This window comes from Mus caroli, chromosome 17 (genome assembly GCF_900094665.2).
Source record: "Mus caroli chromosome 17, CAROLI_EIJ_v1.1, whole genome shotgun sequence".
Lineage (NCBI taxonomy): Eukaryota > Metazoa > Chordata > Mammalia > Rodentia > Muridae > Mus > Mus caroli.
The window spans coordinates 52,555,585-52,571,765 of NC_034586.1; the positions used below are offsets into that span (position 1 = coordinate 52,555,585).

General features: G+C 52.3%; 2 protein-coding genes across 5 annotated transcripts in view; both read left to right on the forward strand.

Moving 5' to 3' along the window:
* Yju2 (YJU2 splicing factor homolog) overlaps nt 1–3,182 on the forward strand; it is a 10,273-nt gene extending 7,091 nt beyond the window's left edge. The window contains exons 7-8 of one of the 2 annotated variants that reach the window (XM_021149309.2): nt 694–823; nt 1,679–2,107. In XM_021149309.2, the coding sequence (XP_021004968.1) occupies nt 694–823; nt 1,679–1,785 (237 nt within the window). In that variant the 3' untranslated portion in view covers nt 1,786–2,107. Of the gene's footprint in view, nt 1–693; nt 824–1,678 lie in introns of both variants that reach the window. The other variant, XM_021149310.2, reaches the window with a different exon arrangement.
* An 871-nt stretch (nt 3,183–4,053) lies between these two features.
* Nucleotides 4,054–10,841, forward strand: Shd (Src homology 2 domain containing transforming protein D). 3 transcript variants are annotated; one of them, XM_021149311.2, is made up of 8 exons: nt 4,054–4,363; nt 4,588–4,853; nt 5,532–5,875; nt 6,929–7,037; nt 7,121–7,297; nt 8,036–8,144; nt 8,386–8,505; nt 10,382–10,841. In XM_021149311.2, the coding sequence occupies exons 3-8, from the start codon at nt 5,594–5,596 to the stop codon at nt 10,620–10,622; spliced, it is 1,038 nt and encodes a 345-aa protein (XP_021004970.1). In that variant the 5' UTR covers nt 4,054–4,363; nt 4,588–4,853; nt 5,532–5,593; the 3' UTR covers nt 10,623–10,841. The 3 variants fall into 3 exon arrangements, with proteins under 3 accessions (XP_021004970.1, XP_029326960.1, XP_021004971.1); XM_029471100.1 differs by having other exon boundaries at nt 5,532–5,818; nt 6,932–7,037; XM_021149312.2 differs by having other exon boundaries at nt 4,055–4,363; nt 6,932–7,037.
* Nucleotides 10,842–16,181: the final 5,340 nt, after the last annotated feature.

Consider the following 16,181-nt stretch of genomic DNA (forward strand, 5'->3'; position numbering starts at 1 on the left):
ATGGTGGCTCACAACCATCTGTAACGAGATCTGGCGCCCTCTTCTGGAGTGTCTGAAGACAGCTACAGTGTACTTACATATAATAAATAAATAAAAATCTTAAAAAAAAAAAAAAAAACAAAGCCAGATGCAGCCCAGCAGCCCTGGAATCCTGCGCTGGGAAGGAAAAGATAGAAGGGCTCTGGGCTGTGTTAGGTGGGATCCACAAATCTCTGTTTCTGCTTCAGAAACAAACCATGGTGCATAGCAGCTGATGAAGACATCTAGCTGTGTTAGTCTCTGGCTTCTCCACATGGATACGGAGTACACAGCACAAGGGCCCACAGAACCAGAAGCTGGCCCACAGGCTATGAAGGATGAGGGGCTCTCCCTAAGTCTCATCAGGGTCCTGGGTGCATCCAGAACTTTGCAGCAGATCTGGCCCCAGCTTTTGTTTTTTGTTGTTGTGTTGTTTTGTTCTGTTCATGTACATGAGTGCCCTGTGGCTGTCCTCAGACGCACCAGAAGAGGGCCAGCAGATGCTTGAGATGGGTATTGAGGGGTGGTAGGAGCTCACAAAATGAAACTGGGCAGCAGATGAGGAGTCGGGTGCAAAGTGAGGTGAGGGTGAGGGGCAGGCTTGATAAGCAAGCTAGTTCCACAGAGCCAGGTCAGGGAGGCCGGAGGGACAACAGCTGTGCATGGTCTCCACAGGTACCGCAGACCAAGAGGAAGGCAGAGGCCCTGTGCAGCAAAGCACAGTTGGCAGGCTTAGTTGTACCAAAGAAGATAAAGACAGAAGCCAATGGGGCGTCAGAGCAGGTCGGGGTGCCCACCGCCGCAGGTGAGTCCCCTCAGCAGCCATGGGTGGCACCAGTGCATCCAGCACTGTCTGGGACGTTCATGAGGTGGGCAGGATGAGGGACCAGAGTGAGGCTGCAGCTCTCGATGGGCAGAGGCCAACCAGCAGCCTGCCACACTGCACCAGAGGGAGGTAAAAGGATCAGCCTCAGCTACATAGGGAATTTAAGGCCAGCCTGGGCTACATGAGACTGTCTCAAAAGACAAAATGGAGCTGGATGGTGGTGGTGCACACCTTTATTCCCAGTGCTCAGGAGGCAGATGCAGAAGGATCTCTTAGTTATCAACCTGATATCCAGAGTGAGTTCCAGGACAGCCAGGACCACACAGAGAACCCTGTCTTGAAAAACAAAGAGGAGAAAAGGAGCAGAGGCTTGGACTGGAAGTGACAGAATAGCTAAAGGTGCCCTGGGACAGGTCTCACACGGTCAAGGAACTCCAGGTAGTGTAGCTAGTGCACTGTCCATGTGGCCTGCAGCTTTAGTGTCCTTTTCTGGAGTTTGAATAATTCCACCATATGTAGAAAAGGCCTGGCTTGGGGTTGACAGATGGTGACATTTGACACAATTGTCACTGCCACTATTAACATTTGTCAGAGGCAGATCCTAACGCACTACCTGAAGCCACACAGCAGGCCCAGTATTGGAGCCTCACCTGTGCACCCTCTTAGTCATGGAGGCCCTTGGCAGCACTTGGCCCTTGACACTGTTCCAGTGTCCTGTGGGCATTCAGCTGCCCTGGGCAGGATCTCTCTGGCCCAGTTTAAGATTGAGGTGACCAAGTCACAGGGTCCTCTAAGCCGGACACATTCCCATGGACTGACTTGTCCTCTCCACAGGTGCCCCCAAGAGCAGGAAGGCGGACAACCCTACACCCCAGACACCTGGCACGTCCTCCCTGAGCCAGCTGGGTGCATACGGGGACAGCGAGGACAGCGACAGCTGAGTATCAGTGATGCCCACCGTGGTCTCATAGACCCAAGAAATGAGGAGGAGATGGGATCAAGCAAGCACCTTCAGCAAAGGCCTCGGGACCATTTCTGCCATGGCCTGGCAATGTACGGAGAAGCAGTGTCCCCAGGAACCCCAGGACAGACAGCCTGGTCCTCTCCTTCAGTCCTTGAGTTGTGTGGAGCCTGCTGGCCGGTCCCTTCCTGCCACAGATCTGAACACTGTCTGACATGGGATGGGGGAGGGGGGCAGGGACCCTATCTCCCTAGCACCATCTCCCAACAATGCACAAGGCCTGGGGCTCCATCTGAATGCAACACAGTAGTGCTGTTTAAAAAAAAAACAAGAAGAATAGAAAATCAGTTGAGAACCAGAAGCGTGTGGAGAGAACCTGCCTGGCTGCAGGGGCTACCCCAGGGTTAACACCTAGGATTTCTCCCATACGCCCCTGCGCCTGGCCTCTCGGCATGTCCTTCATGCAGAATTTGGGATTATATCAGTCTGTGTTATGATACTGTAAGGAAGCGATGTTGAGGCTGAATCTGTTCTGTTGAAGTGAGCCAGGCACAGTGTAGAGGTGGAGAAACAGGCGTATGTAGCCACATTCTCGCCTCACCAGTGCTGGGATCAGAGACTGAACCACCAAACTGATCTTAAACCGGAAATGTTCGTGTTGGAGTCTGCGTTTCCCATGGGGACTCTTCCTTCTCACAGCCCATGTTGGGGGTAGGGCTTCCCAAGCCAAGATCAGGGACATCCTGGTGTCTGGCTGGAGCCCTGTCCTGCTGACCTCCACTCACTCAGCTCTGTAGCTGCCATCATGTCCTCAGAAGTTGTCAGGTCTAATCTGTCAGCTCCCTGGGGACCCCTGGCAAAGGGAACCACCACCTGCCCTGGGCATTCAGATGCTGGCTGTACCAGCTCCCCCATAGCCCTCTGCCTGCTTGCTGGTCACAAGCCTGGTCCCTGCAGGATGACAAAGCTACATGGCAAGGGGCGGGGTGGCATGCTACAATGGCATCTGTGAGGTCTTTTTGTCCCAGATGCCACTGTTCCTCCAGCAGACTGAAGCAGCTGGACCTCACCCCCAGCCTGGGGATCCTGAAAGGCTTGCCTCTTCCTTCAGACTATGAGCTCAGAGAACCAAATGTGTACTTCCTTCNATCAGGCTGGGAACCAGGAAAGGCATGGTCCTGATGCCTCCCTCAAGCCAGGAGCCTTCCTACAGCACCCTCCGGACTGCAGGCTTCCCAAGGCAAGCCCTGCATCTGCCACCAGACCACAATTAGGCAAGACCTGCCTCCCTATCAGCCAGAGTGTTTTGGTCCCCTACATATACATGCATGGGTTTTGGGTTTTTGAGTGGTCCTCACTATGTAGCCTAAAGGTATGGCTGCCATCCTTAAAGACCTGCTATGAACCAAGTCCCTCCCCTTCTGTCCCATGCTTTGGTACACTTACCCCTCCCAGATTTGAGGGGCATCGATTCTTATTCTGCTGTTCCCTGAGGCCCCAGTTGCCAAGTGTGTACACTGAGTGCTGATGTGTGCCTCAGGATGGAATAGTCACAGTGTTCCTGAACAAGAACAGGGTTCCGTCCCATGCCACCAACAGGGTACCTGGAGTCGAGACTCCGTGGGGACTATCCAGAGCAGGCTGAGGCAGAGACAGGACTAATTCATGGGGACTGGCAGAGGCACAGGGAAGTGGATTGGTTGTTCTGGACCTGCAGTATAGCAGATTACATGGCTTTCATGATAGGCTATACAACCCCTCATGCCATGTTTTCCCTGTGCTTTCATTTGGGTTTAAGGTGCTGGGGGCCAACACTACCCTCTCAGCTGCCCCCAGCCCTTGGGTTGTACTTATAAACGGGACAGGGATAGAGCATGTGAATTATAATCCGGAATCAGTGTGATACAGACTGCCCCTGTCCCATCTTCCAAGTCATCCAGGTTTTCCCAAGGTAGTTGCCATGATCCTCCTTCCCCCATCAGAAGAGTTTACAGCTCTGGCTTTTTCTGTTCTGACACGCGCAGGCGTGCGAACACACACACAGGCGCCCGCTCCCTAATGGAGGCTCTGAGGCGACAGAAAGTCAAGCGCCGTTTGATTCTGCCTCAGGCCCCCTGATTGCTATTCCTGCCACGTACAGGCTCCATGCGAGAAAGCTCTTGACTACACCAGCACACACGGGATCTGGTGGCCCCTGGGGACGCTGCCTGACAGAGATAGGAGTGGGTGGTTAGGGGGACTCAGCCTACTCCAGATGCCGTGCTGGCTCTAGGCCTCAGTTTCTCTGCCTGGAAAACAGACCCCACAGTGGACAAGAGGATGACCGCTCTCTCTGTGAGCAACCAGTGCCATCCTCAAGATGTCCAGGCACAAATGGTCAGATGGGTGGCTTGAGTTTTGCTCCACACACAAAGCCTTTCTATGCCTCAGTTTCCCCAACCTCAACGTCTCAGTCGGTAGGGCGCTTGCCTAGCATGCACGAAGCCTGGAGTGTCATCCCTAAATACTTGGAGACTGAGGCAGGAGGATCAGGAGTTCGAGGTCATCCTTTGCTGCAAGTGAGTTGGAGGGCAGCCTGGGACCCTTAGCAGTAACTCTTGCTGTCAATGCCTCCTGCACCGCTTACCAGTTGGGGAGACTAAGGCGCACAGACAGTTGGCCATGGCTTTTGGGTCACTCTGGCTGACTACTGCCCGCCTGTCTCTCCTTGGGGTTCGACCTCTCAGCTCCGTCTCCAGCCCTTGAGGTCTGAGCCCACCTCCCTCCCTCCGCTCGCTCGCAGACCCGCAGCTGCCGACGCCTCCCACCCCTCCCCCTCGCCCGGCACAAAGCGACGGACGGACGCAGCGGTGACGGACGACGCCTCCCGCCCTGCGCCACCTCCAGCCGCGACCCTGCGCGATGCTCGGGCCTCTCGCCCAATCCCTGCCCAGCCCTGGTCCCAAGGGCAACTCGGTCCCCACGCCGGTGGTCTCGTCCTCCGGGATCCTCCAGGGTCCGAGTCCTGCTGTCTCCACCCCGGAGCCACAGAAGGTCTGAGGTCTGCAGGTCTGTCCGCAGGGCGGGACCCAATGGGACGCGGTTGTTCTCGCCCCTCCGGTGGCCCTGAGACCCCGGGCCTGGACTCAGTGGTTTAAGTCCCTTTTGTTGTGCAGTGGCGGCGGCTGCAGGAGGTTAAGGGATAGGGGAGGTTAAGGGATTGAGGGGGCGGTGTGGAGCAGGAGTTAGGGGACCGGGAGGTTAAAGGAAATGGAGAGGGGGGTAAGGGGTCTGAAGATTAAGGGATACTGGAGAGGGAGTTAAAGGATTCAGAGATTAAGGGATGGGGATAAAGGATTGGAGGGGGCGGGGGGCGGGGTGTGAAGGATCAGGGGTCAGAGATCTGGGGACTGGTGGGGCTCCCGGGATCGGACAGCAGTCCCACAGGGAGTACGACCCTCTGGAGTGGCTCAGCCTCTGACAACTTTATGCATGGAGCTGAAGGGGTAATGTGAAACAGCCCTGTTGACACCACATCTGCAACACGGACCCTAAAGTTCGCAGTTCCCGCAGACCATGGGCCTGCAGCACCAGGGTTGCCACCTGCTGCCCCCTCTGCTCTGAGCCCAGCCAAGGACTTCTGACCTCCAATCTCCCTGTCCTCTTCCTCTTCTCTCTTCTCCCTTCTTCCTTCCCTTTTTGTCTCCCCCTCCTCTTCTCTCCCCTCCTTCCTCCCCCCAACCCCAGGACCAGCTGCAGAGCTAGGCATGAAGGTCCTTGTTTGACACCAGCATATTTTGGGGGCACCAATGGCCAAGTGGCTCCGAGACTATCTGAACTTGGGCAGCCGGAGGCCGCCTCCGCAGCCGCCCACCCCCGACTACACGGAGAGCGACATCCTGCGGGCCTACCGCGAACAGAAGGACCTGGACTTCGAGGACCCCTATGAGGATTCCAATGGCCGCGCCGCCGAGCCAGAGGTCACCGGGTCCGGTGACCCCAAGTACAACTCTCCTAGGCACCGGCTGATCAAGGTGGAGGCTGCAGACATAGCCAGAGCCAAGGCTCTGCTGGGCACCCCGGGGGAAGAGGTGCGTGGAGGACCTGGACGGGTGTTCCGTCCCTATCACCCTGGGTTCCCCACCTCATCCCCCGCCCCCTGGGGAGTCTTAGATCTTCTGGGCTAGCCAGTATCCGCCTCGGCCCATTCTCCCTTCAGGGAGACAGAGGGTAGGTGTTGTTTTTGGTTTGTGTGAGACCTGGTCCAAAGTTGCCCAGGCTGGCCTCAAACTAGCTACAATGAGTTTGAACTCCTGATCCTCCTCCTGCCTCTACTTCTGAAGTGTGTGTCACAGGATGACAGGCATGTGTCACAGTCACTGTTTATGCTGTGCCTGATGGAAGCTGGACCTGGTGCATGCCCTTCTTTATTCTACCGAAGGTTAAGATCCCTTTAAGGTCGAATGACCCTCTCACAGGGGTCGCCTAAAACCATCAGAAAACACAGATAATAAATAAAAAATCATAATTCATTTTTAAAAGTTAGTTATGAAATAGCAACAAAATTATTTTATGGTTGGGAGTTGCAGTGTTAGGAAAGTCCAGAACCACTGCTCTGATGGGTTGGTTTGGTTTGGTTTGGTTTGGTTTGGTTTGGTTTGATTTGGTTTGGTTTGGGGACAGGTTCTCCCTGTGCAGTCCAAGCTGGCCTAAAACTTGTAATCCTCTTACCCCACAAATCTCTGGAAGGCATAAGAGGAGTAAGGAACACAGAGAGACAAGACAGACTGGGATCAAGGCCTGCCTCGTACTCACCAGCTGTGTGACCCTGTGTGACTCTCTCTGTGCTTCTGTTTCTTCACCTGTAAAGTAGGCCTATATCCTTACTAAGGGCTTAAGGGCTGATATTAAAACAATATCAGAGAGAGACCTGGGCTCAAATTCCCAGAACCCACTTAAAGAGCTGAGTGTAGTGACATGGTCTTGAAACCCCAGTGGCCATTGGTAAGGCAGGGACAGGATGATACACGTGAGACTCCCTCACCAGCCTAGCTCTGAGAAGTGTGAACCGGCCCAGCAAGGGCAGTCAGAAAGTACAGTGCCCCACAGCAGGGTCATCCAGAGCTAGCCCCAGCCTTTCCCAGCAGCCGGAAGCAGACACTGAGTACTCAGACCCTTTTGATGCCCAGCCTCAGCCACCAGCCCCCAACAATGGGTACATGGAGCCCTATGATGCCCGGAGCGCCTCCAGTGGTGAGCACACATGGCTGGGGGGGCTGTGGGAAATGTGCTGTTGTGAGGGGAGGGTGACCAGTGTCCCCCCCGCCCCACCCCAGAACAGCCAAGCAGAGCTGTCCAGCTTTACGATACTCCATATGAGGAGCAGGCTACGAAACCAGAAGATGGAGGGTCTTCGGGCCAGAGCCGGAGGCCCCTGGAGGATGAGAGGCCAGCAGATGAATACGACCAGCCTTGGGAGTGGAAGAAGGATCACATCTCCAGGGCTTTCGCAGGTATGCTCAAGGCCGAGCCCCTCCAAGGCCTCCTCCCTCCAGTGCCTCAGTTCTCACTAACGTGTGAACACACAGCCGATGTCTGCCAATTCTTCCCCAGGGAAAATCCCTTTGCGGGGAGCAGAAAGGGCTTCTAGAGTAGAAGGCAATCGCCTTGTTCTCTGAGGTCTTGGGAACCTGCGGTCATTACAGGGCCAACCCAACAGGGTGATTGTAGACTAAGCACTAGAATGTGCTAGGTTGTGTGGGAGCTAGTGAAAGGCAGAGTGGGGCATTTTAGGAGCTGTCCAGGGACAGACTTGGCTCAAAAAGTAAAGGGGTAATAGGATCAACCTATAGAATATCAAATAACCCAGGTCGGGAAGAAATGGGGCCATGACTTGAACCAGAGCTAGCCTTCCACCATGTGGGTCCTGGGGATCAAGCATCAGTAGGCCCAGGTTCCCCACACACATCTTTACCTTTACCGCTGAAGGGACCCCCTGATTACAAACTTATAACCTATCCCTGTTGGCCACACCCCCTGTGCTCTGATTTGTCAGTCAAAGCACTACCCCCTCCCCCATCCCCTACCTGATTTGTGGGTGGCCTTGCCATTTCACTTCCAAAGACCAATCTCAGCCCCTGAGTCAGTCCTGTCCTATCTTAGGCCCCATTCCCACCACTGAAATCCCTTTGGAGAGCTTTTGCTCTGCCCCCTGAGTGAATGAGACTTAACCTCTCTTTCTCCTCTTCCAGTGCAATTTGATGGTCCTGACTGGGAACGGACTCCATGCTCCACCAAGGAGCCCTGGAGACCACAGCCTGCGGAGCGTGTGGATACAGCCCTTGCCCTGGAGAAGCAGCCGTGAGTGCAGTCCCTGGAGGAGGGGTGGCCCCTAGGACTCTTAGATCTGTAGAGGAGCTGGGGCCTCATTTATTCATTCATTCATTCATTCATTTCTTTGGTCTCATGTAGCCCAGACTGGCCCCCACTTTTCACGTCCAATGGATGTGTCTCGCTTTGCCCTGGGGTCCTGCCCTTTTACTCCCCTCAGCTGTTTGAAGTCTGCGCCCCTTCTTGAGGTGTCTATCTCCACCCTGCCCAGGTGGTTTCATGGCCCCCTGAATCGAGCAGAGGCCGAGAACCTTCTGTCCCTCTGCAAGGAAGGCAGCTACCTCGTGCGGCTCAGCGAGACCAGGGCTCAGGACTGCATTCTGTCTCTCAGGTGAGACCCAGCCTTAGGGACACACTGGGGTGATGCTCCCAGGCCAGTGAGTGGAGGTCTGGGAGAGTGTGTGAAGCTCCAGGGGTAGTGGGTGTGGTTCCTGGGCCAGTGGATGGGGCTTTTGAAAGGTGGGCGGGCTTTCCAGGCAGATGGGTGGGGCTCCTGAGCCAGTGGCTAAATGGGTCCAACAGGGAATGAGCTTGGAAGCCGAACCGATCCAAAGCTCTGGTTGTGCTGGGAACCAATGCCCAAGGTTCTTTTGAATGGCCTCGTCCAAACCTTGAAACGCTGTCTGTTTGAAGACAGATTCTCAAAATGTTTAGAAAGCACTTGAGTTTCAGGCTCTAGTTCCTAAAGATGCCTGAAAGTGTAACCTAAAGTGCAAGTCTAGTATAGCATCACATGGCCTGTCACCCCCGGGAACTGGGGCAGGCAGGAGGATTTTCTGGGCTACATGAGACTGTCCCAGTAAAAGCAGAGAAGGGGGATGCTGAAGAGATGGCTCAGTGGTTAATGCATTTCTAGAGGTCCTGAGTTCAATTCCCAGCAACCACATAGTGGCTCATAACCATCTGTAATGAGATCTAATGCACTCTTCTGGTGTGTCTGAAGACAGTGACAGTATACTCACATAACATAAATAAAATCTTTAAAAAAAAAAAACTGGAAACAGGGCTGGCTGGAGAGGTGACTCAGTGTCAGGGTACTTGCTGTTTTTCAGGGGGACCTGGGTTCAGCCCCACATCATGAGGCTCACAACTGCTTGTAATTCTAGCCCCAGGAAATATGACACCTTTTCTTTTCTGATCACTATCTCACTATCAGTACTGCAAACACACACACACTAAAACTCCATGGCAGTGATGGCGTACGCCTTTAATCCCACCACCAGGGAGGCAGAGGCAGGTGGATCTCTCTGAGTTCAGGGCCAGTCTGGTCTACAGAGTGAGTTCCAGGACAACCAGGGATACACAGAGAAGCCCTGTCTCTAAAAACAAAACAAAAATTAAATAAGTAAATAAATAATAAGTAAATAAATCTGGGCTGATGAGATGGCTCAGTGGGTAAAGGTGCTTGCCACCAAGCCTAAAGAATTTGAGTTCAGTCTGAGGATCTGCATGGTGAAAGGAGAGAATAGACTGGCACAAGTTCTCAAGGTATCCTCTGACCTCCACGTATGTACTCCTGATATGTGCACGAACACACACACACACACACATACATACATACATACACACACATACATATGTATGTACATACATACATACACACACATACATAAATACGTACATAACTTTAAAAAAAATTAAAAAAATTTTAAAGGGGGCGTAGCAGTAGAAGCAGGCTTTTCACTGACTCCACATCAGTTGAGTATCTGTTGCATTCCAGTGTCTCTTCATTGAGCCTGGACCCTGGCACAACTGATCTTGATTGAGTTCCTAACTAGGATTGTGGAAGATGAGAGGCTGTGAGGGAAGCATTCTTTACAGAAGTGACATCCAGACTGAGCTGAGAGCAATCAGGGCCAGGCAGGGCATGAAGGGAAGTAGTGTTACTGCAGACCCCAGCCTGGTCTGGAACTCACTATGTAGATCAGGCTAGTCCTGAGTCCATAGCAATCTGCCTGCCTCTACCTTTCACATGCCGAGATGTTTATTTTATGTTAGTTCTGTGTGCATGTGGGTGTAGAAGTCAGGAGATAACTTTTGGGGTTCAGTTCTTGCCTTCCACTATGTTGGTCCTGGGGATTCAGACTGAAGTCATCAAGTCTGGTCTCTCTGACTGACCAGTGCCTGCCTGCACCTATAGGAAGGCAGCTGTGGAAAGATGGAGAGTTTAGTGAGTCTGGGGACTAATGTTCTGCCTTGTCCCACAGAAGCAACCAGGGTTCCATGCATCTGAAATTCGCAAGGACCCGGGAGAACCAGGTGGTACTGGGACAGCACAGTGGGCCCTTCCCCAGCATACCTGAGCTGGTCCTGCATTACAGTGCCCGCCCACTGCCTGTGCAAGGGGCAGAGCACCTGGCCCTGCTCTATCCTGTCACCAGCAGCCAGAGCTCTCAAGGACCCTGCACATTGGCTGCTAAGCCAGAGAGGGGACAAGGGGACCCATGACGCACAGACTTCCTTTAATGCCCTCTAGTGGGTGCTCCAGATCATGGCCTGCGGGCATGCTTGACAGGTGAAGAAAGGCGCTGCTGCCAGGCCTGCAGGGCTCAACCCTGGGAATCCACACGGTGGCAGCCGAGAGCTGCAAGTCGTTCTCTGATTTACAAACAAGTCACACACCCTAAATTAATAAATAAATGCAATAAAAATTAATCTTAAACCCTTGTCAGTCCCTACTGTTCTTTCGGAGCTGTGGGAGAGACTCCCCCGATTCAGCCGGAGAGGTGATCGCTCAGACCTTGAAGTATCTCTAAAGCCACGCCCAGCACAGGTGCCGGTGGGGACTGAGCAGAGAATGACAAAGCTGGCTCAGGCCTTTGTCACAGGGTTAGCTGGAGTTAGAAGTTCAGTGTCCCCAGAGTCAGGGACAGCTCCGCCTCATCTCTCAGCCTGCAGCTGGGCCTCTGGCCTCTCAAGTAGACATCTGTCACCCCACACATACACCTCCCCTACACCTGAGAAATCCTCAGAAGGGAAGAAAAGGCAGCCACTGCCCTTGTCACTTCATTGTGATGTGCAGACACAGAATAACAGTACAGTACATGCTGGTAGCTCTGACCCTCAACTTTCCTTTCCTTGCTCCAGAAAAGGCCATCCCCGGGCCCACTAAGGGGGTGTAAGGGTCCATGATTCACTGAAGAATGATACCCAGACTCAAATAGTATGTAAATGCAAAGAATGTTTTACTTTGCAGAAGTCCAGCACACTGGGGTCTCTACTTGCTTGGGCTTGCCCAGTTCTTAGGCCTAGTCTCCTGGACTGCCCATTTGAAGCCTGTCATGGAGTCAGCCTAGCCTTTTCAGAGGAAGGGGCCAAGCCAACCAGGCCTGTGTGTGGACTACCTGCTCCTTGGATATATAAAAGCAAGAGAGGGTATGAAATGGCATGATTATAATCCCAAAATGAATAAATAAACAAACACATGTATGTGTGTGTGTGTGTGTGTGTGTGTGTGTGTGTGTGTGTGTGTAAGTGGGCATGCATGCAGGTGTCTGCAGTTCTGAGACATCAGAAGTGGCTATTGGGAAATGGCCCTCTGGAAGGGCAGTGTGAACTCTTAACCCCTCAGCCCTTGTTTCGGCCCCTATTGTAAACATATAAGGCACTCAGGCTAACCCCAGCACGTGGAAGGCAGAGGCAGGTGATCTCTGTGAGCTCTGCTCTACATAGTGAGTTCCAGGACATGCAGGGCTACATAGCAAGACCCTGTCTCAAAACAAACAAGGAAAACTCAAAAGTGGAGCAGAAGTGGCCACTTCCTGGCCAAAGTGAGATGTGCAGGTGAAGAGACAAAGGCAGCCAGCACTCGCCTCCATTAGCCCCAGTGCCAAGTTAAACAGCCAGCACTCCTCACGTGGTGCAGTTGTCTCTTGTCTTTGAAGGAGGCAGAAAATTAATGTCCTTGAAGTGATAACCCCCCCCCCATTGAGCTATGGGAAAGAGACAACCAAGTGTTCCCAACAGTCAAAAAGAGATGTAACAGCTGCGTCCAGCTTGTAAAAAATGCACTGGTCTCTGATAACGAAATGTGTCATTTCTTCCCTGGTCAAAAAGGTCCTTTTCCACATGTATGGTCCCTCCTTGCTGTCTGAACATACATTATCAGTTTGAAGGATAGAGTTGCTTTACTCTGTACCCAATCATGTAGCACTAAGGCTCGAAAGCTCCAGCTTGTGCATTTCCCATTTATGAGCCCTTAGCCCCAGACCTGAGTGTCACGTTCCTCCTTGCAGGGAGGCTTGTATCCCTGGAGTCTTGTATGTTTGCATCAGCATCGTGGTCCCTGCTGGTTTCCTGGGGTTCTCAAGAACTGGGCATAACAGAAGCCATCTCCAAAGACTCTGGAACCCACAAATAACTCTTTGTTATTGGTAGCACCTCAACTCCATCACAGACTTCAGATTGGAATCAGAAGTAGAGTCCCTGCCTAGAATCTGCCTAGAGTCCCCTAGAAGGTTGGGGGAAGGTGGTAGGAGAGATGACCTGGGCTCTCTGGTGCCTAGCCTTGTTCGGATGTCCAGAGCCTTCTCTTTGGGCCAGGCCTCAGGCCTGTGTGGAGTCTCCCTGCTGGGCTGGAAGAGGACATTGCTGTAGAAAGAATTTCCTGGGGACAGAAGGCATAAATTAGAAGGTACCAGTCAGTTAAGAGTGTCAAGAGCTGTCTTGGCATGGCTGAAGTGCCAGCCTTCTATACTATGCTGCCCCCTGTCCCACCCCCTTTCTCAGCACCCTTAGCATGGTGCACAGGGGTGGGAGCATCATGTATCCATGAGACTCACCTGGACATATGATCTTACCTAAGTCCTCCCAGTAACACCTGCTGAGACCCCACAACACAGCACTGCCAAGGCCACTATCACACCCCCAACCACCAGAAGCCCTGAGTGGGGAGAACACAGTGTTAGAGAGGGGCATGGCAGGCAGGATAGCACCCCTCCACATTTTTCTTGATGACTTCTGCTCCCAGCCCCTCACTGAGGGGTTCTATGGGAGACTAGCTCTACCTCTCATCCAAACCCCAAATTTACTATGAAGCATGTTAAACACCATCACTTGGGGACTGGAGAGATGGCTCAGTGGTTAAGAGCACTGACTGCTCTTCCAGAGGTCCTGAGTTCAATTCCCAGCAACCACATGGTGGCTCACAACCATCTGTAACGAGATCTGAAGCCCTCTTCTGGTGTGCCTGAAGACAGCTACAGTGTACTCATAGAAATAAAATAAATAAATCTTTAACACACACACACACACACACACCATCACTCTGTATTCACCCTGCCTCACTAGGAAAGCCCCAAGGGACAGAACAGGCACAGAGCTCAGGTACCAGGTTAGTGAACATGCCAGGTTGGAGTCTGATCTGTAGTCAAAGGTGCAGATCTCCCTAACCCTCCTCTTACAGGCTGAGAACCCAGTAACAACAGGGCAGGGGTCCCTGGAGACTATTGGGAGTAGAGAAGCCAGCAGAGTGCAGCTGCCCCCTAACCCCATCCTTTGCAAGCATGTTAATTCCCTCAGTCCAGTAGGTACAAACCACACCCTGCCACTCCCTGCCAGCTGCTAAGAACAGACCAGGTGAGGGTGGCAGGATCCATTGAGTCCATTCTAGGCCAGGTCTGTGGGGTCCCACAAGGCACCCACAAAAAGGGAAGGATGCAAGCCTGGCTCCAGGGCACCAAGCTGTTCATGCTGCAGTTGCCTTTGTGTGGAGACAATGAACCCCGAACAACTCTTGGCAATCCTCCTGCTTCAGCTTCCTGAGCACTAAGCTAGCAGGCAAGTGTCAGCACATCCCACTAAAGCTGTTTGTCTGTTGCCTGCCTCACCCTCCCCAATGCTGGGGTGACAGAAGTGTACCACTGCAGTGGGCCCTACCATTATATATTTATTTTAGGATCTCTCTGTGTAGCCCAGGCTAGCCTCCCAAGAGCCAGCATGACAGGCCTGCCACCTTTTTAAAAAGGACTTTATTTTTATGTTTAGTTATGTGTTCATGTAGTTTCAATGGTGGCCAGAAGGGGGTATCAGGTCCCCTGCAGCTGGAGTTAGAGCCCGTTGTGAGCCTCCATGTGGGTGCTGGGAACTAAACCACAGTCGTTTTAAATACTGAACTGCCTCTCCATCCCCTCACTCAGTTATTTGAGACAGGATCTCATGTAAATCAGGCTGGCCTTGAATTCCTGACCCTCCTGCCTCAACTGCCTATCTTTTGTGTTTGTTTTGTTTTGTTTTGTTTTTAGAGACAGGATTTCTCTGTGTAGTTCTGGCTGTCCTGGAATTTTCTCTGTCGGCAGACTGGCCTCAAACTCAGATACACCAGTCTGTGTCTCCCGAGTTCTAAGGTTAAAGGCATGCACCACCACCACCTGTTTTTGTTTGTTTGTTTGTTTGTCTTGTTCTTTCTCTCTTTCTTTCTCTCTCTCTCTGTCTTTCTTTCTTTCTTTCTCTCACTACGGAGCCCAAACTATCTTTGAGCCTGGCATCCTTTTACCTCAGCTTCTCAAGCACTGGAACCACAAGAGCACTGTGAAAATTTTATATTCAGATCTAAGAGTCAGGAGTCTGAAGATTCTAGAACCTTTCCCCACCCACATATCACTTCATCCCCCATCATGCCTGCCTCTGCCAGGACTTCTTTCCTGTTGCCCTTGGCCTCCTACAACTTGGGAATCTCCATGGTGGCCTGGCACACATAGTTCCCATTGTCCTCAAGATTCACATGGTTCAGCCACAGGGTGAGGTCCTCAGGTGGCCACCAGAACAGCTGTCTCCTATTCCCACAGCCCCCAGAGATGAGGCTGCCACTGGAGACGAGTAGGTGACAAAAAAAAACATCATTGTCTTACTCTACACACAGCTTCTCCCAGGCCTGACTCTGCATCATCACCCCGCAGGACAGGAGACACATTGTCACCTTGTGTCACCCTCACCCACAGGGGCCACTGATGCCTGTTCAGGCTAACAGCTTCCTGTACACCTAGGGAAGACATGAGTGTCACCCAAGTCTGGCGAGCTGTGTGAAGGCCTGAGTTTGAATTCCCAGAGCCCCGACAAAGGGCCGAGCTTGCACCCCAAGGCACAGCAACTGGAGGATCCATGCAAGGCCAAAGAGAAACTAAATCCCAAAAAATTAGTGGAGATGGATTTGAGGAAGAAGATGCCCCAGGTGAATGCTGGGCCTTCGTGCATGCAACACATGCAAACACACACACACACACACACACACACACACACGAAAGAAAAAAATGTGGTTGGCCAGCAGGTAAAGCCACTTGCTGTTAAGCCTGTGACCCAAGTTTCATCCCCCACAACTCATATAGTAAAGGGGAGGGGAAGGGCTGGAGAGATGGTTTAGTGTTTATAATGACTTCAGGAGACCCCACACCTATGGCCTCTGGGGGTACCTGCACTCACATACACACTAACAACTCAGATGTGTGTGTGTGTATGTGTGTGTAATCCCTGCTGAGCATGGTTGTGATGGTTTGTATATTCTTGGACCAGGGAGTGGCACCATTTGGAGGTGTGGCCTTGTTAGAATAGGTGTGACCTGGTTGGAGTAGGTGTGTCACTGTGGGTGTGGGCTTAAGACTCTCACCCCAGTTGCCTGGAAGTCCGTCTTCCACTAGCAGCCTTTGGATGAAGATGTAGAACTCTCAGCTCTGCCTGCACCATGCCTGCCTAGATATTGCCATGCTCCCACCTTGGTGATGATGGACTGAACCTCTGAACCTTTAAGCCAGCCCCAATTAAATGTTGTTATAAGACTTGCATTGGTCATGGTGTCTGTTCACAGCAGTAAAACCCTAAGACAGAAATTGGTACCAGGAGTGGGGTATTGATGTGATAGGCCTGACCATGCTTTTATTTGAAAAAAAAAAAATGGATTTTTGGACATTGGATTTGGAACTCAGTGGAATGCTTTAAATGGGGTTTAATGGGTCATTCAAGTAGAAATATGGAAGACTTTGTTGCTGGGAGTAATTTGAACTGTGTTGACCTGGC